This window comes from Belonocnema kinseyi, chromosome 4 (genome assembly GCF_010883055.1).
Source record: "Belonocnema kinseyi isolate 2016_QV_RU_SX_M_011 chromosome 4, B_treatae_v1, whole genome shotgun sequence".
Lineage (NCBI taxonomy): Eukaryota > Metazoa > Arthropoda > Insecta > Hymenoptera > Cynipidae > Belonocnema > Belonocnema kinseyi.
This window is the reverse complement of record NC_046660.1, coordinates 53570701-53596974: the sequence shown is the minus strand read 5'-3', so window position 1 is coordinate 53596974 and position 26274 is coordinate 53570701. Positions and strand designations below refer to the sequence as shown.

The 26274-nt window shown below is 25.5% G+C and overlaps 1 protein-coding gene across 3 annotated transcripts; it reads left to right on the top strand.

Moving 5' to 3' along the window:
- Positions 1-1513: 1513 nt before the first annotated feature.
- LOC117170502 (putative RNA-binding protein Luc7-like 1) lies at positions 1514-25727 on the top strand. 3 transcript variants are annotated; one of them, XM_033357238.1, is made up of 5 exons: positions 1514-1667; positions 1861-1955; positions 15729-15827; positions 19322-20019; positions 25084-25727. In XM_033357238.1, the coding sequence occupies exons 1-5, from the start codon at positions 1607-1609 to the stop codon at positions 25160-25162; spliced, it is 1032 nt and encodes a 343-aa protein (XP_033213129.1). In that variant the 5' UTR covers positions 1514-1606; the 3' UTR covers positions 25163-25727. The 3 variants fall into 3 exon arrangements, with proteins under 3 accessions (XP_033213129.1, XP_033213128.1, XP_033213130.1); XM_033357237.1 differs by having other exon boundaries at positions 25078-25724; XM_033357239.1 differs by lacking the exons at positions 1514-1667; positions 1861-1955 and adding exons at positions 14407-15120; positions 15265-15350 and having other exon boundaries at positions 25078-25476.
- Positions 25728-26274: the final 547 nt, after the last annotated feature.

Genomic DNA, 26274 nt, shown 5'->3' with positions numbered 1-26274 from the left:
AATAGTTACATTTTCAGATAAAAAAATTAAATTTCAAAAGAAAAAAAAAGAACGAATTTTCAAGCAAAAACATTTTAATTTTCAATTAAAAACCATTGAATTGAATACAAAAATACGCATTTTCAACAAATTCGTTGAATTTTTAAATAAGAAAGATTAATTTATTACCAAAAATGATATAATTACATTTATTGTTAAAACAATTAATTTTCAACTAAAAAAGGAATTTCCAACAAACTAATTCGATTAAAAAAAAAAAGAATTTTATTAAAGTTCTATTTTCAACAAATTAGTTGAATTTTCAAATGAAGAAATAAAAATCCTAACCAAATATGAAACAATTTAATTTATAGTTAATAAAATTAATTTTTAACTAAAATAGGAATTTCCAACAAAATAATTTAATTAAAAAAAAAATAATTTTAAATAAAGTAGTTCTACTCCCAACAAATTAGTTGAATTTTCAAATAAAGATAATTAAATGCGAACTAGAAATGAAATAATTAGTTTCATAGTTAATAAAATTAACTTTTAAATAAAAAAATTTTTGAGGAAAATCGTTAAATTTTCTGTCAAAAGTATTTGCATTTTCAATAAATTAATACAATTTTCGATATGAAATAAAAAAGTTAAAGTTTAATTTGACTGAAAAAATAACTTTTCAATCAAGTAATTCAACTTTATTATAAATTTGTTATTTGAATCCAGAATGATATTAATTTTTAATTAAAAGTCTTATAATTAATCAAGAAATTTCATTTTTGTACAAGTGAGTTGAATTTTCAGGGAAAAAGATGACTTTTTAGTCAAAAGAAATCATTAAATTCACAGACAAAGAAATTTTATTTAATAAAAATATAAATTTTTAACAAAATAGTTAAATTTACAACAAAATTGGTCAATCTTAAAGAAAATAGTACAACTTCAATAAAAAGAATGAATTTTAATAAAGCAGTTTAACTTTGAACTAAGAACTTGCATTTTCAATTAAAAATAAATTTTATACCAAAAATGAAACTCTTTAATTTACAGTTAATTAATTCACCAAAAAACAATCAAGAAACGAATTAAATTTTGAATCAAAAAGATGAATCCTCAACAAAATTGTTGAAATTTGAATTAAAAAACATTTTTCAGTCAAGAGAGATAACAAATTCCAACCAAAAAATTTTTTTTATTAGAAAATAATGTAACTCTTGTGAAATGTAGAAATACACAAGAAAAACTGACCAGTTCCAAAAAAAATTAAATTTTTCTTTTGAAACTGAATAAATGACACACTTGTTTTTTCTTTCAATTTGAATTTTCGCGGTGCTTTGTCTAGCGGAGCCAGCGCTTCCCAGCGGCTGATGAACTCCTCTATCACTCAGTCCCAACCTCAAATCGGAATCGACGACTAAGAGAATCTTCCCCTCCAATTGGCTAATTCTCTCTGATAAAACGGGCGTCAGTCACCAGAGGGCGTTGAATTCGTTGAAATTATTCGCCGCCATATTTGTTAATTGTGTGTGCGTAGTTGCAGCAGAGGTGCAGTGACCAGTGAGTTGAGGCTGATTGCGTCTACAGATTTGGCTGAATTTCAGGGATTTTCAGCCTTTCTGCGACGATGACGGCTCACGACCAAATGCGAGCGATGCTCGATCAATTAATGGGCACAGGACGTAATGGTAAGTGCATAAAATACACGCTTTATAACGAAATTCCAAAACTACTGTGCCACATTGTCTTCAAAACACGAAGCTGTTAACCAAGCTACAAGATGGTGACCTACAACTGTAATCTATCGACCGCGTATACCTCGCATAATTTTAAAATCCATTAATGTTTAAAGTTTTCGCGTTTTTGTTTGTTTTTTTCCAGGTGAGAATAACAAATTTCAAGTGAAATACTCGGATCCAAAGGTCTGCAAGAGTTTCCTGCTAGCATGCTGCCCGCACGAAATCCTCTCGTCGACAGTGAGTATACTGCCTTCAAATGATGCACTTGGGGTCATTTAAAATTCCTCCGTATACCGTTATAGATTCTGCTTCGTGGGGGTCATAATTTCAACGTGGTCGCAATTTTTCACTACTTTTAATTACCTTTTCGCGGGGATATTTCAAGGTTATTTGAAATGCTTAGTTCGGCACAGTTTCTAAAGTGATTGTCCCGATTTTTTTCGAGCCGAATGCACTTGGTACTCAATTTTTATTCAATTCGTATTGCACTATAAAAAATTATCGTTAAAATCACATTCCGTTTATATTGCTCATCTCATGAAAATTTATCTAGTTTTTAAAATTAAATTTCCATTATTTATGTTTGTGTGCATTTCCAGTACACGCGAATGTTTTTGCAAAATAGAGGCCTCGGACTCACTAAATGAAAACTTATTTTTCAGTTTTTTCGCTAGATTGACTCAGATAACATTTGATAGGATTTCAAAGCTTGTGTTTTTTTGAAAGTTTTATGGTAATTTACGAAATTTCGAAGGATTTTAACAGATCTACACGAATTTATTGGATCTCCAAGGACGTTAAATAATTTTTTATTGCACTACAATTGCGAAACTTTACATGACTCTAACAAATGTCAAGAGATTAAAAAACTGTTTGTTTATTTATATTTGAAGTAATTGATTATTTAAATAGATTTATGAGGCATATTTAAAATTGCAATTTAAACAATATTTATGAGTAAAATAGAAGTAAGGAAAAATATGGTGTTCATTTGAGGAAATAATTGTTGAGTAAATTAATGGATTTTGCGGGATTTTATAGGATCTCAAAGAATTTAAACATTTTTAAAGTAGTTTCAAAAGATTTAAGGTATTTGAAAATTTTTTAGGGATATTGAGAGATTTCAAAACATGAACTTTCAGTCATATTGTTGATTTTCCAAGATAATATTTTAATTTTTCAAACCATAGGGATACATTTTTATTTATTTTCATCTACAGAAGTGAATTCCCTACTGAATAGATCAATTTTTTGTCAAGAAAAATAATTTTGTACTCAAAAAGACAAATTTTCAAAAAATGCATTAATTCTCAACTCAAAAATATAAATTTTTAACCAAACTGATTAATTTTCAACCAAGGCGAATAGTCGTATACAAAAAGATAATTTTTCAACAAAATACATGAATTTTGAACAAAAATAGTTGCATTTTCAACCAAGGCCAACAATTTTGTACTGAAAGAGACGAATTTTCAATAAAATTCATGAATGTTGAACAAAAGTAGTTATATTTTCAACCAAATACATGAATTCTGAACAAAAATAGTTGAATTTCTAACCAAAAACAATACTTTTGTACTGAAAACGACGAATTTTTAACCAAAATGATGAATTTTCAACTAAGACGAATAATCTTCTACAGAAAGATAAATTTTTAACAAAATACATAAATTTTGAAAAAAAAATATTTAAATTTTCAACCAAGAACAACAATTTTGTACTGTAAGAGACGAATTTTCAATAAAATACATGAATTCTGAACAAAAATTATTGAATTTTCAACCAAGAAAAGTAATTTTGTACTGAAAAAGACGAATTTTCAATCAAATACATTAATTTTCAACTGAAAAATATAAATTTTTAACCAAAATGGTGAGTTTGCAACCAAGACGAATAATCTTCTACAAAGAGATAAATTTTCAATAAACTACATTAATTTGGAACAAAAATATTTGAATTTTCAACCAAGTACATGAATTCTGAACAAAAATAGTTAAATTTTCAACAAAATACATGAATTTAAAACAAAAATGGTTGAACTTTTAACCAAATAGATGAAATATGAACAAAAATAGTTGATTTTTAAACCAAGAACAATAATTTTGTACTGAAAAAAACGAATTTTCAATAAAATGCATGAATTTTGAACAAAAATAGTTAAATTTTCAAGAAAATACATGAATTCTGAACAAAAAAAAGTTGAATTTTCAACCAAGAACAATAATTTTGTACTGAAAAAAACTAATTTTCAATAAAATACATAAATTTTGAACAAAAATAGTTAAATTTTCCACAAAATATATGAATTCCGAACAAATAATAGTTGAATTTTTAACCAAGAACAATAATCTTGTACTGATAAAATCGAATTTTCAATAAAATACGTTAATTTTCAATTGAAAAAAAAACATTTTTAACCAAAATGATGCATTTGCAACTAAGACTATTACTCTTCTACAAAAAGATAAATTTTCAAGAAAATACATAAATTTTGAACAAAAATAGTTCATTTTTCAACAAAATACATGACTTTGGAACAAAAATAGTTCATTTTTCAATCAAATACATGAATTTTGAACTAAAATAGTTAAATTTTCAACCAAATACATGAATTTGGAACAGAAATAGTTGAAATTTTAACTGAGAACAATAATTTTGTACTGAAAACGACGGATTTTTAACCATAATGATGAATTTTCAACTAAAACAAATAATCTTCTACAAAAAGATAAATTTTTAACAAATCACATGGATTTTTCACAAAAATAGTTGAATATTTAACCAAATACATGAATTTTGCGCAAAAGAACGATAGTTTTGTTGTAAAAAATGCGGATTTTTTTTATAAAATACATGTATTTGAGAAAAAAATTTAATTTTGAACCAGAAATGGAATAATTAAACTTTCGTTAAAAAAAATTGAATTTTCAACAGTAAAATACATGATATTTTTACCAAATAGTTGAATTTTTATCTAAAAAAGGTCAGTTTTTAACTAAAAATGTAATAGTTTCATTTTTAATTAAAAAAAATTAATTTTCAAACACAAAAAAAATGAATTTTGAACTAAATAGTTACATCTTCAACAGGTAAAATTAATTTTTAAGAAATTAATTTAACATTCTACCAAGTAATTGAGTTTTCGACTAATTGTAAAAAAGATAAATTTCCAAACAAAAATGGAATATTTAAACTTTCAGTAAAAGAAATTAAATCTTAACAAGAAAAAAGAATTTTCAGCAAAATAATTAAATTATCAAAACCAGAAAAATAATCGTCTACAAAACGATGAAATTTTTAACAAAATACGCTAATCCTGAAATGGAGTACATAGTTCAGTAGTCAATTAATTAATTTTAGACCAAAAAGAGAATTTAAAAAAATTCAACTTTCAAGCGAAGAGGTTATTCTTCTACCAAAATAGGAATTTTTGAATAAAATTTTCCCACTTTGAATCGAGTGTATTTGCATTTTTAACCCTTAAAATTTTATATCAGATATCTCAACAAAGAATAATGTTAATTTTAAATTAAAAGCCTCTGAACTAACCGAAAAGACGAATTTTTGACTAATTAGTTGAATTTTCAAATAAGAAAGGTAAATGCTTAATTAAAAATGAAATAATTAAATTTACAGATAGAAAAAATTGAAATTTCCAATATATTTACAATATTTGAAGGAATTTCAGAGTATTAGAAAGATTTTAATAGATTTCAAGAAGTTTTACTTGATTTTAGAAATTTTCACAATTAAAAAAATAAATTTATGATTACAAGTGTCAGGATAATTTACGGATTTCCAAAGTATTTTAGAGGATTTCAATAGAGCTACGCGATTTCAAATTAAAAAATTGGAGTGTATTTTAAAGGATTCAAACAAATTTCAAGAAATAAAAAAAATTGTAAAAGATTTTAGACAATTTTAATGACTGAGAACTCTGAAAAATAAATTGAATAGAAGTAACTTTTAGGGATTTTATGGGCTCAGAGGATTTCAATATTTTAAACATTTTTAAAGGAATTCAAAAAAATATTAATAATTTCCATAAAATATTTCAAGAAGCTGATCAGTTTTTTTTTGGAATTTTACGAGATTTCAGGTGATTTTGAATTTTTTAAATGAGTCCGAGGCCAGAAAATATTTTCGACATAAATTTCGTAAAATTATTTAAGATAGTCCTACTGAAGTACAGCAATATGAGATTTATTTTGACTTTTACTTTCTCTTTTGAAAATAATTTGTTTAGCATTCAAAAATCCCTCTCCTTTAAATCAAAATATATTTATGTAAAATTCGTGTTAAATATTACAAGGGCAATTTTCGTGGTAAATATTATCGTGGTCCTATATTAGGAATAGATAAGAATAGATACCTCGCGACAGTGAGGTATGCCCGTGTTGAAAATAACGCGTTCAAATATATTTTTTTTTTTACTTTTACCCACAACTACATCAAGTCAGCAATGCTGCAAGATAAAGAATTTTTTTGCAAATTTCCCTGCAATATAATTCAATTTATAATATAAGGAATGGTTAAAAATTTCGGGAATTCAGTCAAATCTTCCGCTTAGGTCTTATCTTTTTCCTAAATTTATTCTCGAATTTAGAGCAATTTCAGGTAATTTCTCTTACTTCTTAGATCATTTTAGGTATTTGGAAAAATTTTATTTTGAATTTCAGAATTCGTTTTTTTATGGTTCCTTTGGAGGTTAAAATTAAAATGATATATAATTCGGGATTAATTAATATAAGGAATTTGATAACGAATAACATTTGCTGAATAAATCATTATTATTATATCTTGTTAATTAATTTTTTATTTTATTCAACTGACAGAAAGTGCGGGTTTAATCAAAACTCTTCAAATTTTATTTTCAAGGAAAAAACTTTTAGACAGAAATTCGATATAAAGTCACTACAGTTACTTTTTTAAATAAAAAGTGACTTTTCTTTCAATGAATTACCCAATTTGTTAATTATTTTGAAATATTTTTGGAAATTTAAAAATATTCCAAACAATTAAAAAAAGATGTTGACAAATTTAAGGGGGTTTCAGAGGTTTTAGAATATTTGTAAAAATTCCAAGGAATTATCAAGAGCTTTCAAAAGTTGTAAGGAATTTCAATAGGTTTTAAAGGATTTTAGATATATTGTGGTTTTTCAACTATTCCAAAAGTTTTAAATGAAATTGAAATATTTTAGGATATTATTAATAGATTTCAATAATTTGAAGGGGTTTTTAAAAGAATTTAGGTTATTTTTAAACATTTAATTTTTCAAGATTGAAGAAATTTTCAAGAGCTTTAAAAAGTTTCACAAGATTTTAAATATCTTGGGGTATTTTCAAAAATCCCAAAGAATTTTCAAAAGTTTACGATTATATTAAAAATATTTTAGGGTATTTTCAATGATTCCAATAATTTTGCACTTGATTTGAGAAATTTAATGAAATTTCGAAGGATTTTAAATAATTTAAAATATATTTTTTTAATCAAAAAGATTTCAAAAGATTTTAATTGATTTGAAATATATTGAGGTATTTTAAAAGATACCAAGGAAGTTTTAAAGATTTTTTTTCTGAATTTTAATTTTCGAATTCTTTTGAAATATTTTAGTGCGTTTTAAAAGATACAAAGAAATTTGTTGTAGATTCCAATAATTTGAAGCGATTTAAAAATATATATATATTATATTTAAAAATTTTATTTTTAAAAATTCCCAGGATTTTCAATAATTTTCAATTATTGCAAGGGATTACATAAGAATTAAAAATTCTTTAGGGTATGTTTAATGATTCAATAATTTTGCACTTGATTTGAGAAATTTAATGAAATTTCAAAGGATTTTAAATCAAAATTTTTTTTTTAATCAAGTAATTTTCTAGAGCTTTAAAAAATTTGAAGATGTTTCAAAAAAGTTTAAAGGATTTGAAATATATTAGAATGTTCTTAATAGATTTCAATAATTTAAAATAATTCCGAAAGATATGAAAATTTTAAGATTTTTAAAATTTAATTCTAAGGAATTTTCAAGAGCTTTAGAAAGTTTCCAAGGCATTTTCAGCGGATTTAAGTAATTTAATAGAATTTTATAGGATTTGGATTATTTTAAGGTATTTTACAAGATTTCTAGGCATGAAAAAAGATCTCAAGGTATTTGAAATATTTTAGGGAATTTAAAACGTTCCCAAGGATTTAATTTAATTTTTTAATTAAAGGATTTAATTTAATTTTTTAATTAATTTTTTTTAATTCCCACGATTTTCAAAAGTTTTAAATGATTGCAAGGGATTTCAAAATGTTTAAAAGAATTTGAAATATTTTAGGGTATTTTTAATAGGTTTTAATATTTTGAAGGGATTTTAAATATTTTAGGTTATTTTTATAAATTCCAAGAGATTTTCAAGTTATACAGAACTTTAATGGAATTTTCAATATTTTGATGTATTTAAAAAAAATGAAGAAATTTTCAATAGCTTAAAAACATTTGAAGGGGTTTTTTCAAAAGATTTTAAAGGATTTGAAATATCTTAATAGATTCTTAATAGATTTAAATACAAAATTTGAAGTATTTAATTGCAAAGGATAGGAAAGATTTTATAATTTTTTTTTCAATTCCAAGGAATTTTCAAGAGCTTTTGAAAAGTTTCAAAGAGTTTCAAAAAATTGCATAGGATTTTAACTATTTTTTTATATTTAGAAAAAAATTAAGGAATTTTCAAGGCATTTAGATAGTTTTCAAGACGTTTCACAATATTTTAAAGGCTTTAAAATACTTTACGCTATTTAAAAATATTCCTAATAATTTGCAGTGGATTTATGCAATTATTAGAATTTCTAAAGATTAAGAATACCTTTGCGTATTTAAAACAATTCCAATTCATTTTCAAGAGAAAACTTTCAAGGGAGTTTAGAGGATCTCAAAGGATTTGGATTATTTCGGGGAACATTTTTTATGAATTTCAATAACTTGAAGATTTCAAATAATTTAGGCTATTTTTTATTTTTAGTTGAAGGAATTTTTAAGAGCTCTAACGACTTTCAAAGGGTTTTTAAAGTTTTGAAAAATCGAAGGGTATTTTTAGTATATTTCAGCAATTTAATTGAATTTCAAAGAATTTTAAATATTTGAGGATATTTTAAAAGATTCCTAGGCATTTTCGTGATCTTTAAAAATCTTCAAGAAACTTTTAAGGATTTTAATAATTTCAAGGGATTCAAACAAAGTCAAAGAATTTCCAATGAATTTAATGATATTAGGGATTTTGAAAGCTCTCAAAATATTTTAATAAATTTTCAAGGGTTTGAGGAAATATCGAATTTCATAAAATCTCATGGAATTTTATAATATTTCGAATTAATATTGGAGTGTTTTAAATTACATTGATTTATTTTAATTGGCCTTGAATTTTTATCAATATCGCCTGATTCTTCTCATTTTTCTTAAACACCTCTAAATTTACTCCAATTTTACTGAATTCACTGGAATTTTAAAAAGTGACCTATTTTTAACCAAAACTTACTAACTCCCATAATAATGCGTCTAATGTTCTTTTGAATTGAAAAATAATTAAAATTTGAGTGAATTTAGAGGTTGCCCTAAGAATAATTAATTAAACTTTTTTTATTTTGTTTATAAAATCAGAAAATGTTGAAAATCAATTTTTCCGGTCACCCTGAAAGCTTAAATTTCACATTTTTCTAAATACCTGGAACTCTATAAATTTAGAGAAAAGTTAACACCCGAATAGAAGATTTAACTAATTTTCTAAGTTTTTACCCAAAACACTAATTTTCATAATTCCCCGCGACACATACAATCAATTTCCAGTCCTAATATCAATAGTTTTTTTTTTTAATTTCCTTCTTTTATTAATGAAATTTTCCCTTGAGCAATAAATCTCTTAAAATTTAAAGTAAGTCTGGTTTTTTGTTTGACTGTCCTGCATTATAATTTGGAGGATAGGCACAAATTGAACAGTGACTTTCCTGAATTGCGTCAAGTGTGCAGTCGCGTAGGTTTTAATCACAGGATTTTCTCAAGTAATTAACACTAATACCAGAAGTTAACAAGAAATGTTGTTGTTATTATTGTTATTTTTGTTGTTGTTGTTGTTGTTGAAAACGAGATTTTTTCAAGAGATAACTTACGGTTGACTAATATCGATGCGACTGCAGTTCTATTTCCAGAGCGTCTGGAAAATGCAATTCCAATCCGATCCATTGTACAATATCGTTCCGAATATTGTCCACTCGTATGTCTCGTTGTTCTTGTCACTCTCACAAGCGCGTTACTGTAAGTACTGAAAAACAAGAAGGACGTACGTATTATTACATCTACCATTGATCTATTTAACATAATTAAGGCACTAGGTGATAATTAGAAGGAACAAAAATTCATGGAATTTGCTTCGGCCTTCGTTCACCCAAGTGGTGGACGAGGTGGTCGAGATGCTAGAAAAGTAATTTCCCAGACCCCGAGAGGCCTGTTCTAGTGCGCTTCGGTGAGTAGCGTTACATTGATTCGCAAGATGATATCCAGGGTTGCTACAGAATCTGGAAAAGTCATCGAATTTTTATAAAGAATCGGGGGAAAAGTCGTGGAAATTTTGAAAAAAGAGTCGAGACATTTTTATTGCAATTTGTTTTTCAAAGTTTACTAATTATCTTTCTATTTTTCTGCTTATTTTGCTCATTGAAATTGATTGGAAATTCATTAATTACGTTTTAACGATTTGAGTGAGCATTTTTTTTTTACTGTACTAGCATCATTCCATTTTGAATTTATTTGTTTGTAAGGTTATATGGATATAATTTTCATAAGATTTTTTGTGAAAACTTAAAAAGATTGTTAAAAAAATCAGATATTTTTAATAAAAATGTCAACAGGAACATCAATTTTTAACTAGTTGGTTAGATTATCTTTAAAAAAAAAACGAATTTTCTACAAAACTATAAAATTTTCAAACAAAAAAATAGACTTCAAACGAATATTTAAATTGTTTACTAGACTTTTAAATTTGTAAGCTAAGAAATTTTTTCTGAAATAATTGATTTCAAGAAAATATTTGAATAATAATTAAACTTTCAACCAGAGTAGTCTGGAAGGCGATTTTTGTTACAAACAGTTTCAATCTTTAACCCCAGAAAAAAACGATATTTCTACAAAAGAATTAAGTTTTTAACTACAAAATTTAGATTTTTAAAAAGGAAAAAATTGTAAATCCAATAGTTGAATTTTTTCCAGAAATAATTAATTTTTACATTTTTACAGTTTACAAAAAACGTTAAATTTCAACCCAAAGAATTCAAATAGTTAGAGAATAAAAGTAGTTATATTTTTGAATTTACATCAAAATAGTTAAATTTACAAGCAAAATAGTTGATTTTTCAAGCAAAAAGGCCATTTTTTTCAATTGTTTTAACTAGAAAACATGGATTTTCTACCAAAAAAGATAGATTTTTAACAAAATAAATGAATTTTTTAATGAAACGAAGAATCTTTAGCTATAAGGCCAATTTTTTAACAAACTAGTTTGTCTTTTTAACCAAAAAGGTGAATTCTGAAGAAAATATTTGATATTGCAACGAAAAAATATTTTAATTTTATATAAGTAATATTGGAATTCATTCAAAGATGATGAAATTTCAATAAAACAAAGATTAACTTTCAACCAAACAGTTGCATTTTTAAACAATAAAAAAATTCTAGTAAAAGATATTAATATAAAATATTTTTCAAAAATTGCCTGAAAAATTTTCGAATTCTTTAAAAATTAATTTTTTTAAATAAAATCTCATTTAAAGTTTTCTCAAGAGTCGCAAGAAGGTTTTATTTGATTAAAAACTTAAATTTTAATTTTTTTTTGAATTTCGTAAATGTGAAAACATTTTGGAATTTTTTCAAAACTTCTATTTTTTAAATTATTAGAATTTTTTCTAAAATTGTGTAATTAAAGAAAATTGTCTTAAAATATTCCAGTTTATTGTTCTTGATATTTTTAGAAAGTATTTGCATTTTTCCCAAGAATCTCAAGAAAATACTAAAGTTTTCCTCAAATTTATTTAAATCCTGCAAAATTAAAAAAAGTTTCTTTAATGTCTTTCAGTTTCTTTTTCGGAATATTTCGAAATCTTTAAAACTTAAAATTTTCTTTGGATTATTTTATTTGAAATTTTAACGTAGTAGGAAATTCGTAATCTTTGTTAATAGATAAACAAATATGAATAAATAAACAAATTTGTAAAAGAATTTCCCTGTAAATTATATTGCAAACAGTGAAATGCTTTGAAATTTATTTGAGTTTAAATTTTAAATAGAATTTATGAAAAAGTTGTCCTGGAAACTTCTGTAGCAGCCCTGTTATCTTGATGTCGCCGTTTATGGGAGATAGGTGTAAATTCGCTGTGAGTATGTGTGTAAAAATCATTTCTCTGGGGAGGATATTTATGCGGGTTCATGAAAAAGAAGCACTTTCCTGTAAGTAACTCGCGAATTGCCAAAAACACGTGCAGAGGAAAAATTATTCGACGAGTGCCTTCTTTATCAGAAGTAAAAATTCAAATTTAAAGAACATGTGCCACTTTTAGCCCTCGGTACCTTTTTTTCCAGTTGTGCGCTGTTTTTTTTTACTCAGGGTGGCTATTTGACCGAAATTTTTCTGATTTTTCGAGAGAGAGAGAGAGAGAGAAGTTTTTCATGTATAATCAAAGTGTCAAATTTAAGAGGTAAAATTAATTAGAGGAAATCAAAAGAATAATTGACTGTAGCAAGTTTAGATTTGGGCTTTCTTTTTTTTAAATAATAGAATTTTGTTGAATGATTTGAAATACCAGGGATGAAAATTAAAGATTACGAAAACGGATGACTTTAATTATAAGAGAAAGAGATAAAATTTTGCATTTTATATGGAGACATCAGAACTTAGAAAAGTCCAAAGCGTTTCTTTTCCAAATATTTGAGTGGCCACCCTGTTATTCCTATCTACTATCTTATTTTACAGGGTGTCTCCCTGACCGGGGAACAAAAAGTGAAAAAACTGTATTTTTTTTGTCTTGAATTTACTCAAATGAAAATTAAAAGTAGTTTCATATATTTTATTACTCGTATTCTGAGTTGGGACAGGGATTCTGTGAAAAAATTATAATTCTTACTTGGAACAAAATATTTTCGAAATAAATTATAATTTTAAGTTGGGACATGGAAGTTTCGTAAAGAATTATTATTTGACTTGGAAGAGAGAATTTTTGATATTGAACAGGAATTTTGGAAAACAATTTTAATTCTGATTCATAAGAAGGGATTTAAAAAAAAAGTGGTGAAATTTAGAATTTTGATTTTCTTTTTCGGTTCACTTTAGAACATGAAATTTCGTTAAGAATTATAATTTTTACTTTAGGGCGGGAAATTTCCGGAATGAATTATAATTTGACTTGGAACAGGGAATGTCCGTTATGAAACAGGAATTAAGGAAAAGAATTTTAATTCGATTTTAGAAGAAGGGAGTTTAAAAATCCCGGTCCCACGTTAAAATTCGTCACAATTTGAAATTTTCCTCTTTCAAATTTTGGAACAAGTGCATTACTATATTTCCGAATTATAATAGAAAATTTTGTAAAAAAATATAATTCTCAATTAGAACAGGGAATGTTGAAAATTAATTTAATTGGGTCTGTGTATATGACATTTTTTAAAGAATTATAATTCTGAGTTTGGGCGGAGAATAAATAAATAAAGTTTTTTTTTAATTCTCGTAAAGAATTATAATTCTGTTTCGAAACACGGAATTTTGGGGAAATAAATGTAATTGTGACTTGAAACAGTGAATTTCCGTGAAGAATTTTAATTTCGGTTTTTAGACAAAATATTTTCGTACAAAATAATTTGACGTGGAACAGAAGAATTTTGACCATAGAAAGGAAATCAAAAAAATTTAATTCTGAATTGGAACAGGGGTTTTTTGGAAATAAATGTAATTATGACTTGGAAGAAGCAATTTCTAAAAGAATTATAATTTTGTATGGAAGAGGGAATTCTTGAGATGGAACAGGAATTTTAGAAAATACTTTTTAATTCCGATTCAGAAGAAGATAATTAAAAAAAAAAAATGCCTGTTCCAAATCAAAACGCAACATAATTTGAAACTTTCCTTTTCCAAATTTTGAAAGAAGTGAGTTACTATATTTCTTAATTATATTACCAAATTTTTAAAATAAATAAAATTCTGCCTCGGAACAGGAAATATTGGAAATTAATTTTATTTTCACTTGGTTCAGGTAATTTTATAATAGAATTTTATTTGAGTCTCGAAGAGTGATATGTAAATGAAATATTAAAAAAATTCCCGTTAAGAATTATAATTTGGTCTTTAGAGTAAGCAATTTTTGTCACGGAATTGGTAATTTTGGAAAATAACTTTAAATCTGATTTATAAAATTGGAAGTTTTAAAAATAATCCCGGTTTCAAGTCACAACTCGTTAGATTTTGAAATTACCTTATTTCAAATTAGGTTTTGTTTGAATTTAAGCCTTTTTTTACAAATTAAAATTTGTCAGAAATCGAAACTTCCGAATTTTTGAAAAATTGATGTACTATATTTCTGAATTATAATACTAATTTTAAGAATTTTAATTAAAAAGTCGCAATGGATACCGTGTTGAAATTTTGGGAAATTTATTTAAAAGTATTTAGAATCTGAAATTAAAAAAAGAAAATTATTTGACGATGAAAAATTATGAACTATTTTAAATTGACCGGGAAAAATTAACAATTTGTCGGGTAGACATCCTGTTTTATTGTTTAGTTTATTGATGTAGATTGCATGTTTTGTGGTTGTTCTTAAAAATTGGTAACAAAACTTTCCAGACAGAATAATCTTCTCAACTGTCGATCGACTTGTCTGAAACTTGCACAAAGTAGAAGAGAAGAAACTTTGATCGCAAGCACGTTTGATTATTAGAAACTGATTTTTTTTTTCGTTAGAAACTAATTTTTTTTTTAAGAGACTAATTTTTTTAATTCCTCAAGTATCATTATTATGATTATTATTATCTGTTCGATTATTTTGGCAATTTGTGAATGTTCGAGATAAAGAGGAGCAAAAAAGATGAAGAAGATACAGTATTAGGTGGAATTACACGACATACCTGTGCTGTTTGAAAAATTCCCTCATCATTGGATGTACGTATTCAATTCGATTTTTAACTAAGTGATTTAAGTGAGACGTGGGACGAATTTGTCCGACTGACTTCGTTATGAATAATAATAATAATAATTTAATAAACTGCTATTACAATATTCGACTGTAAGATGATGTCTGATAGGAATTTGAAGATGTGCTGATTGTAGCATCATCGTGTTGTGTCATCGCATTGTCGCGTCAGGCGGAGAGGGTTGCCACTCTGTAAGTGAAATCAACAAAATTTCTATCTCTCTAGACATTATTTCGTTAAACTCTGCCTAAAAATGTCTGCCTTTTTAAAATCTAAGTCCAATCAATGAGGTTTTTCTGTATTAACGAGATTGAATTACTCTACCCCCTTACCAGAACTACTGGCCAATTACATAGCTCTTCGTAAACGTTCTAAATGGCAATACGAGAGAGTTAACGACGCAAAGGTGCAATTTATTTTTGTAAGTCTGAATAATTTTGTAAGTCTCTTCTCTTAGCATTTTTCGCACTAAAAAAAAAACAAAGAACAAAAAACAAAATCGGGTTTCTCATTAAAAATTATTGCATCGTTTAACAGTTAGTAATTGTCGTAGAGAGTCTGCTTTTGCATATGAATATATTATAACTATTTTGTATATTTCGCATTTGGTGCATATATATATATATATATATTTATTTCGTATTTCTGACAAGCTCAGACGCCTAATTGTTGTGAGGTTCATATCAATTTTGGAAGGGAATAATCATAATGATAATAATTAATTGTTTTTAGAAATGGCAAAATGCCATGATATTTGCTAAAACGTTGATTAATTTTGTTTATAATTTGTGAATCGCAGCGCATGGACCTGGGAGAATGCCCCCAGATTCACGACTTGGCCCTTCGGGCTGACTTCGAGGCTGCTCAGAAGAAGAAGGATCACTTCTATGATATTGACGTGAGTTTTTCTTCTTTCATATTACATCCTATCTGGAAAACCATGGAAATGAGAAGGTTATTTGTTTATTTAAAGTCAGGGTATTTTTTGAGAGGGTGTTTAATTTTTTTAAATTGAATAACAATGATTGAACAATTAATTTTGTTTAAATTCGTGTATTTTGTTGAAAAATTATATTTTTTGGTAGAAAATTAAAAGTTTTATTTAAAAATTAGTCTTCTTGTTTAAAAAGTCACCTTTTTTTGAAAATTTAAGACCTTCAGTTAAATATTCATAATTTCAGTTGAAACATCATTTTTTTGGTTTATAATTTTAACCATTACAGTTAAATATTTACAATTATATTTGAAAATTCATCTCTTTATGTGAAGATGTAACTATTTTTTTAAAGTTATTTTTTTATTGCTAAAAATAGTTTTTTTAACTGAAAATTCAACTTATTCCAAAAAAGAACATTCAAAAGTTGTAGTTGAAAATTTGTCTGTTTGGTTAAATATATTTTTTTTAACTTGAAATTTAATTATTTAGTTTTGGTTGAAAATTCATCTTTTTTAGTAAAAATTAATGTTTTTGTTTAAAAATTCAACTATTTAAGTTGGATTCATTATTTTGGTTGAAAACTCTTTGGTGTAAAATTACTATTATTTTTTTTACTGGAAATGTTACTATTCCATTTTAGGTTTAAAATTATCAGTTTTTTTAGTTCCAAATTCAACTATTTGGTTGACAATTTGTCTTCTTTAATTCAAAATTCTACTATTTCGTTAAAAATTCATGTATTTTGTGGAAAAATGGTGTTTTATTGAAAATTTTTATTTGAAAATTAATCTTCCTATTTAGAAATTCACCTTTTTTTGTTTTGAAAATTCAAGTATTTCAGTTAAATATTCATCATTTCTGTTGAAAAATAATTTTTTTTTTACTTATAATTTTAACTATTCCAGTTAAATATTTACAATTTTATTTTAAAATTCGTCACGTTATGTGAAAATGTAACTATTTTGTTGAAAATTCGTTTTTTTCTTGTTAAAAATAATTTTTTTAACTGAAAATTCAACTTATTCCAATTAAAAATTCAAAAGTTGTAGTTGAAAACTCTTATGTTTTGTGTAAAATTATTATTTTTTTTTTACGAGAAATGTTGCTATTCCATTAGCGATTGAAAATTATAAGTTTTTTTGTTCAAAATTCAACTATTTGGCTGAATATTTGTCTTCTTTAATTAAAAATTCAACTATTGCGTTAAAAATTCATGTATTTTGTTGAAAAATTGTATTTTTTGGTAGAAAATTAAAAGTTTTATTTGAAAATTAATCTTTTTGTTTAAAAAAATCGCTTTTTCAAATTCAAGTATTTCAGTTAAATATTCATCATTTCAGTTAACTTATTCCAATTAAAAATTCAAAAGTTGTCGTTGAAAACTCTTTATGTTTTGTGTAAAATTATTTTTTTTTTACGAAAAATGTTACTATTCCATTAGCGATTGAAAATTATAAGTTTTTTTTTGTCCCAAATTCAACTATTTGGCTGAATATTTATCTTTAATTAAAAATTCAACGATTCTATTAAAATATCATGTATTTTGTTGAAAAATTGTATTTTTTGGTATAAAATTAAAAGTTTTAGTTAAAAATTAATCTTTTTGTTTAAAAAAATCACGTTTTTTTTGTTGAACATTTAAGTTATTCAGTTAAATGTTCATCATTTCAGTTGAAAAATCGTCTTTTTGGTTTATAATTTTAACTTCCAGTTAAATATTTACAGTTTTTTTATAAAATTCATCTCTTTATGTAAAAATGTAACTAATTTTTGGACAGTTACTTTTTTATTGTTAAAAATAATTTTTTAAACTGAAAATTCAACTTATTCCAATTGAAAAGTTGTAGTGTAAAATTCATCTGTTTGCATAATTTTTTTCAACTTGAAATTGAATTATTCAAGTTTTGGTTGACAATTAATCTTTTTTAGTGAAAATTAATTTTTTGTTTTGTTTAAAAATTCAATTATTTAGGTTGTATTCATTATTTTGGTTGTAAACTCTTATGTTTTGTGTAAATTTTGTTGTTTTTTTTACTAGAAATGTTACTATTCCATTTTCGGTTGAAAATTATAAGTTTTTTAGTTCAAAATTCAAGAATTTGGTTAAAAATTTGTCTTTAATTCAAAATTCTACTATTTCATTAAAAATTCATGTATATGTGGAAAAATGGCGTTTTGTTAAAAAATTTATTTTTTGTTGAAAATTATATTTTTATTTGAAAATTAATCTTTTCGTTTAAAAAAATCACATTTTTTAAATTCAAGTATTTCAGTTAAATATTCATCATTTCTGTTGAAAAATAATTTTTTTTTTACTTATAATTTTAACTATTCCAGTTAAATATTTACAATTTTATTTTAAAATTCGTCACGTTATGTGAAAATGTAACTATTTTGTTGAAAATTCGTTTTTTTCTTGTTAAAAATAATTTTTTTAACTGAAAATTCAACTTATTCCAATTAAAAATTCAAAAGTTGTAGTTGAAAACTCTTATGTTTTGTGTAAAATTATTTTTTTTTTTTTACGAGAAATGTTGCTATTCCATTAGCGATTGAAAATTATAAGTTTTTTTGTTCCAAATTCAACTATTTGGCTAAATTTTTTTGGTAGAAAATTAAAACTTTATTTGAAAATTAATTTTTTGTTTAAAAAAATCACATTTTTTAAAATTAAAGTATTTCAGTTAAATGTTCATAATTTCAGTTGAAAAATCGTCTTTTTGGTTTATAATTTTAACTTTCAGTTAAATATTTACAGTTTTATTGGGAAATTCCTCACTTTATCTAAAAATGTAACTAATTTTTGGAAAGTTACTTTTTTATTGTTAAAAATAATTTTTTAAACTGAAAATTCAACTTATTCCAATTAAAAAGTTGTAGTTGAAAATTCATCTGTTTGGTTAATTTTTTTCAACTTGAAATTGAATAATTTAAGTTTTGGTTCAAAATTCATCTTTTTTAGTGAAAATTAATTTTTTTTTTTTTAATTAAATTATATTTTGGTTGTAAACTCTTATGTTCTGTATAAAATTATTATTTTTGTCACTAGAAATGTTACTATTCCATTTTCGGTTGAAAATGATAAGTTTTTTAGTTCAAAATTCAAGAATTTTGTTAAAAATTTGTCTACTTTAATTAAAAATTCCAAGATTATGTTGAAAATTCAAGTGTTCCAGTTGAATATTGCTAATTTAATTTGAAAATTCATCGCATTCGTTGAAAATTGAATTATTGTGTTTATAATCTGTTTTTGTGGTGTTGAAAATTAATTTTTTAAACCGAAAGTTTAACTATTCCAGTTTTTGTTAAAAAAAATGGATATTTTTTAGTGAAAAATTAAAGTGTTTTTTTTTTTTGTTGTCTTCAAAATTCTCATTCTCATGCCTTTATTTGGTGAATGAAAAATGTTTATCTACCGAAAATTTGAGAGATTTTGTTGTCGTTGGATCGTCCAGGCAATGGAGCACCTGCAGAATTTTATCGCCGATTGCGACAGTCGAACAGAGTCGGCGAAGAAAAGATTGGCCGCAACTCAGGACGTGCTGAGTGCCGAAGTGACAGCCAAAGCGAACAGTGTCCACGTCCTGGCCGAGGAGATTGGTAAAAAGCTGGCAAAGGCCGAGCAGCTCGGCGAGGAAGGATTTGTGGAGGAGTCGATGAAGTTGATGGGTGAAATTGATGAGTTGCGAAAAAAGAAAAACGAGGCGGAACAGGAATATCGAAACAGCATGCCAGCGTCGAGTTATCAGCAGCAGAAGTTGCGTGTCTGCGAGGTGTGCAGTGCCTATCTTGGCATTCATGACAACGATCGACGACTGGCCGATCACTTTGGCGGTAAATTGCATCTGGGATTCATAAAAATCCGGGAGAAATTGTCGGAGCTGGAGAAGACGGTGGAGGACAGACGCCGAGAGAAACGGGACACGATGATGGACAGGGACAGGGACAGGACAAGGGATCGAGATCGTGATCGGGACAGGGAGAGAGGACGAGACCGGGACAGGGAACCTCGTGATCGAGATCGTGAAAGGCAGGACAGAAGTCGATCGCGACACAGGGACAGAGAACGCGATCGCGACAGGGATCGTGAGCGTGATCGCCGAGACAAAGACAGAAGGAGATCCCGATCTCGAAGTCATAGTCGAGGAAAAAGGTACACTTTTTTTCTTCCTGTTTTTTGTAATAATACTTGTGTTTCGTCTTTTATTTTTGCTGAAAATCGGACTTTTTTTAAAGTCATTTTTCTCTTGTTTTTGGTAGAAAATTTTAATTATTTTTTCTTAATAATAAGACATATTTTTTGGTTGAAAGTGAATTTTTCTTAGTTTAAAAATTCGACTATTTTATGGAAAATGTAATTAATTTGTTGAATTTTTATTAAAAATTCATCTTCTTAAAAGAAAAAAAAAATTTTCTCCTTTAAATTCATATTTTATAGTTAAAAGATAATTTTTTTTAAAATGAAAAGTCATATTTAAGAATAAGAAATCATTTTTGGTAAAAAATGAATTTCTTTATTTAAGGGCATGTGATACTTACAAAATTGACGATTTTACCAGTTTTAGGTTCCCCCGGTTTTTTTTTCTAGAATAATAAATATTTTGTCTTAAAAATTTGGGAAATGATAGCGAACATGCTAACGGACGTCCCCACACACTTTTTTTAAAGGTTAATTAAAAAAAGTTTTAATTTAGCAAAATGTGATTAATTTGCATAGCGCTTAGGAATTAGTATCGATTTTTTCAGTGTTAGATTCCCCCGGCTTTTTCCCTAGGATAATACATATTTTGTCATCAAAATCCGGGAAATGATAGCGAATATGCTAACGGACGTCCCCGCACACTTTTTTTGTGTTTATTTTTCAAAAAAATTTCGATTTTGCTAACAACGTGTGTATATTTCGAGGTTATGTGTGTTACAATTCTCATGAGAGTTACTTCGAAACTACACAATATTTTTGGCCGAAAACTTTGGACTTACAAATAAACATAGTAACTAATCTCCCAGAACTAACCTTGTTTGCAGGAAATTAAAAAAGTTTATTTCATTAATAATTTTCAAACAATCGGAAAGGCAGAGATGAAAAACGACGTAACCTCAAAATAATGCATATGCATACAATTTTTATTTAGCACAATAAATTTTTTTGCTATTATCCCTCAAAAAAGAGTCCAGGGACGTCCGTTATGATATTTTATAGCATCTCCGAATTCAGTTTAAAAAAAATTTTATTTAAAAAAAAAAGCCGGAGAAACTGTATCACATGCCCTTAAAAATTCTACTATTTGGTTAAAGATTCGAATTATTTTCCTGAAAATTCCACTATTTTCTTAATAATAAGACATATTTTTTGGTGGAAAGTGAGTTCTTTACAGTTTAAAAATTCGACTATTTTATGGAAAATGTAATTAATTTGTTGATTTTTTATTAAAAATTCATCTTTTTAAAAGAAAATTTTTTTTTCTCCTATAAATTCATGTTTTATAGTTGAAAGTTAATTTTTTTAAAATGAAAAGTCATAGTTAAGAATAATAAATCATTTTTGGTAAAAAAATAATTTCTTTATTTAAAAATTCTACTACTTGGTTAAAAATTCGAATTATTTTCCTGAAAATTCCACTATTTTCTTAATAATAAGGCATATTTTTTGGTTGAAAGTGAGTTTTTCTTAGTTTAAAAATTCTGGGAAAAAATATTTTTTTCTTCGAAAATTCACCTGGTTTGTTCAATATTCGTGTTTTTTTATAGTATATTCATCCTGTTTGATTAAAAATTTATGTCCTGTAGTTAAAAGTTTTTTTTTAAATGAAAAGTCATATTTAAGAATAATAAATCATCATTTTTGGTAAAAAATTGATCTTTTTTTGGTTAAAAATTCAAGTATTTGGTGCAAAGTTTCATTATTGTAATGAAAATTAAAGTATTTTGTGGAAGTCCTTTCATTTTGTTGAAAATTCAACTACTTTATGATAAATGCAACTGTTTTTGGTTACAAATTAATCCACAATTTTGTGGAACATTGAATTATTTTGTTGAAAATTTAACTGATTTGTGGATAAATCACATTTTTTTGTTCGAAAATTACCTGTTTTGTTCAATATTCGTGTTTTTTTATAGCAAATTCGTCCTTTTTTATCAAAAAATTCATCTTTTTCGAAAGAAAGTTCTGGTTTTTAATTCAACTTTCATAGTTAAAAGTTCATTTTTTTAAATTGAAAAGTCAGATTTAAGGATAATAAATCATTTTTGGTCCAGAATTAATCTCTTTTGGTTAAACGCTCTACTATTTGGTAAAACAATTAATTATTTTCTTGAAAATTTCACTATTTTATTAATAAAAAGACATCTTTTTGCTTGAAAGGGAATTCTTCCGACTTTAAAAATTTAAATGATTTGTAGAAAAATCTTTTTTTTTTCGAAAATTCAACTCTCTTGTTCAATATTGCTGTTTTTTAATAGCAAATTCGTCCTTTTTAATCAAAAATCCATTTTGTTCGAAAGAAAGTTTTTTTTTAAATACATCTTTTCTAGATGAAGTTTTTTCAGTTAAAAAATACGTTTTTAAATTATTTATTTATAAAATACCTTTTTTATAATATTTAATTCGACTTTTATTTTGCTGAAAATGGGACATTTTTTTTAAAGTAATTTTTTTTAGTTGAAAATTTTACTGTTTTATTGAATCTTTTTGGACATATCTTAAAAATGGAAAATTAAAATTCAACTATTTAATTAAAAATTCTTCTTTTTTGATTGAAGCTCGACATATTTAGTTAAAAATGTAATTTTTTTTTGAAAATTTCACAATTTCTTATTAAAAAGACGTTTCTTTGGTTGGTGAGTTCTTAGTTTAAAGATACTACTATTTTAGGGGAAATTTCATTGTTTTCGTAAAAATTCAACTAATTTGTGGAAAAATCTTATTTTTTGTTCGAAAATTCAACTGTTTTCTTATTCGTGTTTCTTTATATCAAATTCGTCCTTTTGAACGGCAAAAATCAACCTTTTTTTTGGTTGAAATTTTTTTTTTAATAATCTTTTATGGTTGAAAGTTAATTTTTTAAAACTTTAACTGTTTTCTGAAAGAGTCAAATTATTGACTCGAAAATTTAACTTTTTTCTTGAAAAATGCGACTGTTTTTGGTTGAAAATTTACATTTTTTTATGAAAAGTCGTCTTTAGTTGAATGTGAATTTTTCGTTGAAAGTATATTATATTTTTGGTTGAGAATTCATCTCTTTTAATTAAAGATTCTACTATTTTGTAGAACATTTCAATATTTTGTTGAAAATTTATCTACTTTGTGAAAAAATTATATTTTTTGTTCAAAAATTCAACTGTCTTTATTCCTGTGTGTGTTTTATAGAAAATTCGCCCTTTTTGATCGAAAATTCATTTAATTTTTTTTTTAATTTTGAAAATTCATCTCATATAGTTGAAAGTTTTTTTTTAATTGAAAAGTCACATTTAAGAATAATAAATTTTTTTTGATCCAAAATTAATTTCGTTATTAATTTCTATAATTTAATTATTTCCTTCAAAATTCTACTATTTTCTTAATAAAAAGACATCTTTTTTGGTTGAAAGGGAGTTGTTCTTACTTAAAAAGTTATACTATTTGATGGAAAATTTCATTATTTTGTTGAAAAATAAAGTATTTTTTAATTCAACTTTCGTCTAAAAGATTCGAATTTTTTGCTCGAAAATTCAACTACTTTGTTGAAAATGAAACTGTTTTTGATTGAAATTAACATTTTTGTGGAAAATTCGTCTTTTCGAGTTAAAGGTAAAATCTTATTTAAGCAAAATCGATTCTTTAACTATAATACTCAGTTATTTTGTTGAAAATTCGTTTTTCCCCTTTTTTTCGAAAATTCACGTTAGAAAACACAACTCTTGTTAAAATTTTGTCTTTTCGAGGGGTAAATATAAAAAATTGTAAACAACCAATTTTTAGCTAGAAAATACAATTTTTTTGTTAAAAATTTGTTTTTTTGTGTTGAAAATGCCACTATCTGGTTAAATTAGTTTTTTGTCAAAATTAGCTTTTTTTTCTTTGTTGAAAATTCGTCTTTTCGAGTTATAAAATAAAATTTTTTCTGCAGCAATAAATTTTTCAGCTAGAAAACTCAGCTCTTTTGTTCAAAAATCGTCTTTTTGAGTTGAAAAGTAAAATATTTGTTAAAAAAATTGATTTACAAGCTACAAAAATTCTGTTCCTTTGTTGAAAATTGATTTTTGGATTGAAACAACCATTATTTGGTTGAAAATTCTTTCTTCTTGTTTCAAAAAATTTTTCTTACAAAAAAATTGTTCTAACGATTTCAGCCATAGAAATAGTAAACGCCCGATAGAAACTTTGTAAACTACTTTCAATTTAAAAATATCTTCAAAAATAATATATTTATAATTAAAAACTTTTATCAAATTAAAAATATTGTTTTAGCCTAAAATTTAAAAAAAATTTACTAAGAGAATTAACGATTGCTGATTATTTATACATATTTGATCGTTTATGTAAAATCGGTAATTGTGAATAAAATATTCAAGAATAATTGAAAATTTGAATAAATGTAAAACAAAATGTAAATGTTTGAAGATTTTTAAATAAAATTTTGAAGCCTTCTAAGGATTTTCAAACTATTTCAAATGAAAATAATTTAACTTTTAATTTAAGAAGAGTGCAGTTTATAACACAAATTTAATCTTACAACTTTCAACCCTCAAACGGTACACTGGTGCGAATTCGCACCTGAAGTTTTTTCCTTTTGTTGGCACTTACGCAAGCACAGCTATATATGTTAAATATGCATGATATATGCTAGTTATTTATTATATGTTCAATATATTAAATATTTAATATTACCATTACAAACAGACCAATTCGCACCAGTGTACTATTTACGTATGCTCGACCGTGAAAAAAAATTGCGAACTGGGAAATGATGGGGCATTTTTTTTATGTAATTAAAACGGACCACCCGGAAAAATAGCTATTTCTATGATATCTAATGATGACAATAAGGCCGAGTTGAGTTCCTTTCTAAAAGTCGAGCCCGGAAACGGTGTCTCCTTTTTCGTGAAGGACCTGATCAGACTGGCGAAGCGATTTATACTGAAGATTTCATTCGAAATATTGTAAATTCTGCATTAAAAAAAAAAAAAAAAAAAAAAAAAAAAAAAAAAAAAATGGATGAAATTGATTTGTCAGTTCCAGGTCAAGACGATCGCGCAGTGGCAGCCGAAATCGTAGGTCTCGTTCCCGACGTAGCGGATCGAATGATCGAAAAAAATAAGACGACCGAAGGCAGTGCTAAATTCCTAAAACATACTAGTGCAACATAACTTGCACACATGATAAATATAAATAAATATTTGATAGCTGCAGTTTTTCAAATCACCACGAATAATCATGTGCGTCAGAAGGAGGAGACTCATTATTTTCAGGGATGCGTGTAACAAGAAACATGGTTTATTAAAAATAGAACAAGATTTCGGATTAATTGGTAAACACGCTGTCCATCAAAGTTCCGTATTAGAATGTATAATTTTATTGATCTTATTATTATTATTATTATTATTATATAAATATGTCTATTTAGAAAGTTAAGTGATAATTGTACATCGTTCGTTTTACTACTCTCCAGCCTGATTCTCATTTTGCCAGTGATGAAGCCAATTTACGGGATTGAGCACGGCACATTACATTTGAAACTTCGAGATCCATTCAACATCAAATGTAAATAATATTAGGTAGTTCGCAGTATCTTCTTTTTTTCTCTTCCAAATTTCAATTTCATACTCTTGACTAGTACTTATAGTAAGTGTATTATCGGGAATATTAAATAAAACTGTGTTTCAGAAAGTCGTGTTTTTTTATTTTTAGTTTAATTTGTAATTGTTTTATTTAGTTTATGAAAGATTGTATGTTATTTTGTGATTCTATTTATTTTGCGATTTTATTCTTCATGAACTGCTTTTTTATGGAAAATTCATTTTTGAAAGTGGAAGATTTAAGGATTTTGTTGAAAATTCAAGTATTTTATAGAAAATTCATCTTTTTGGATTATTTTGAATAATTCGTCGTATTTTGACAAAATATTTGTCATTTTTTATTGAAAATTCTTATTTTTTTTTAATTCAACTATTTTGTTAAAAATTCATCTTTTTTCGTCGAAAATCCAAGTTTTTTAGTTTAAAATTCAATTATTTTGTTAAAGTCATCTTTTTGGATTATTTTTAATAATTCGTCATATTTCCAAGAAATATTTGTAATTTTTTATTGAAAATTCATCCTTTTTTGTTAAAAATTCAAATTTTATTAAAAAGTTATTTTTTGGAATATTTTTAATAATAATTCTTCTTATTTCGACAAAATATTTGTCATTTTTTATTGAAAATTCTTATT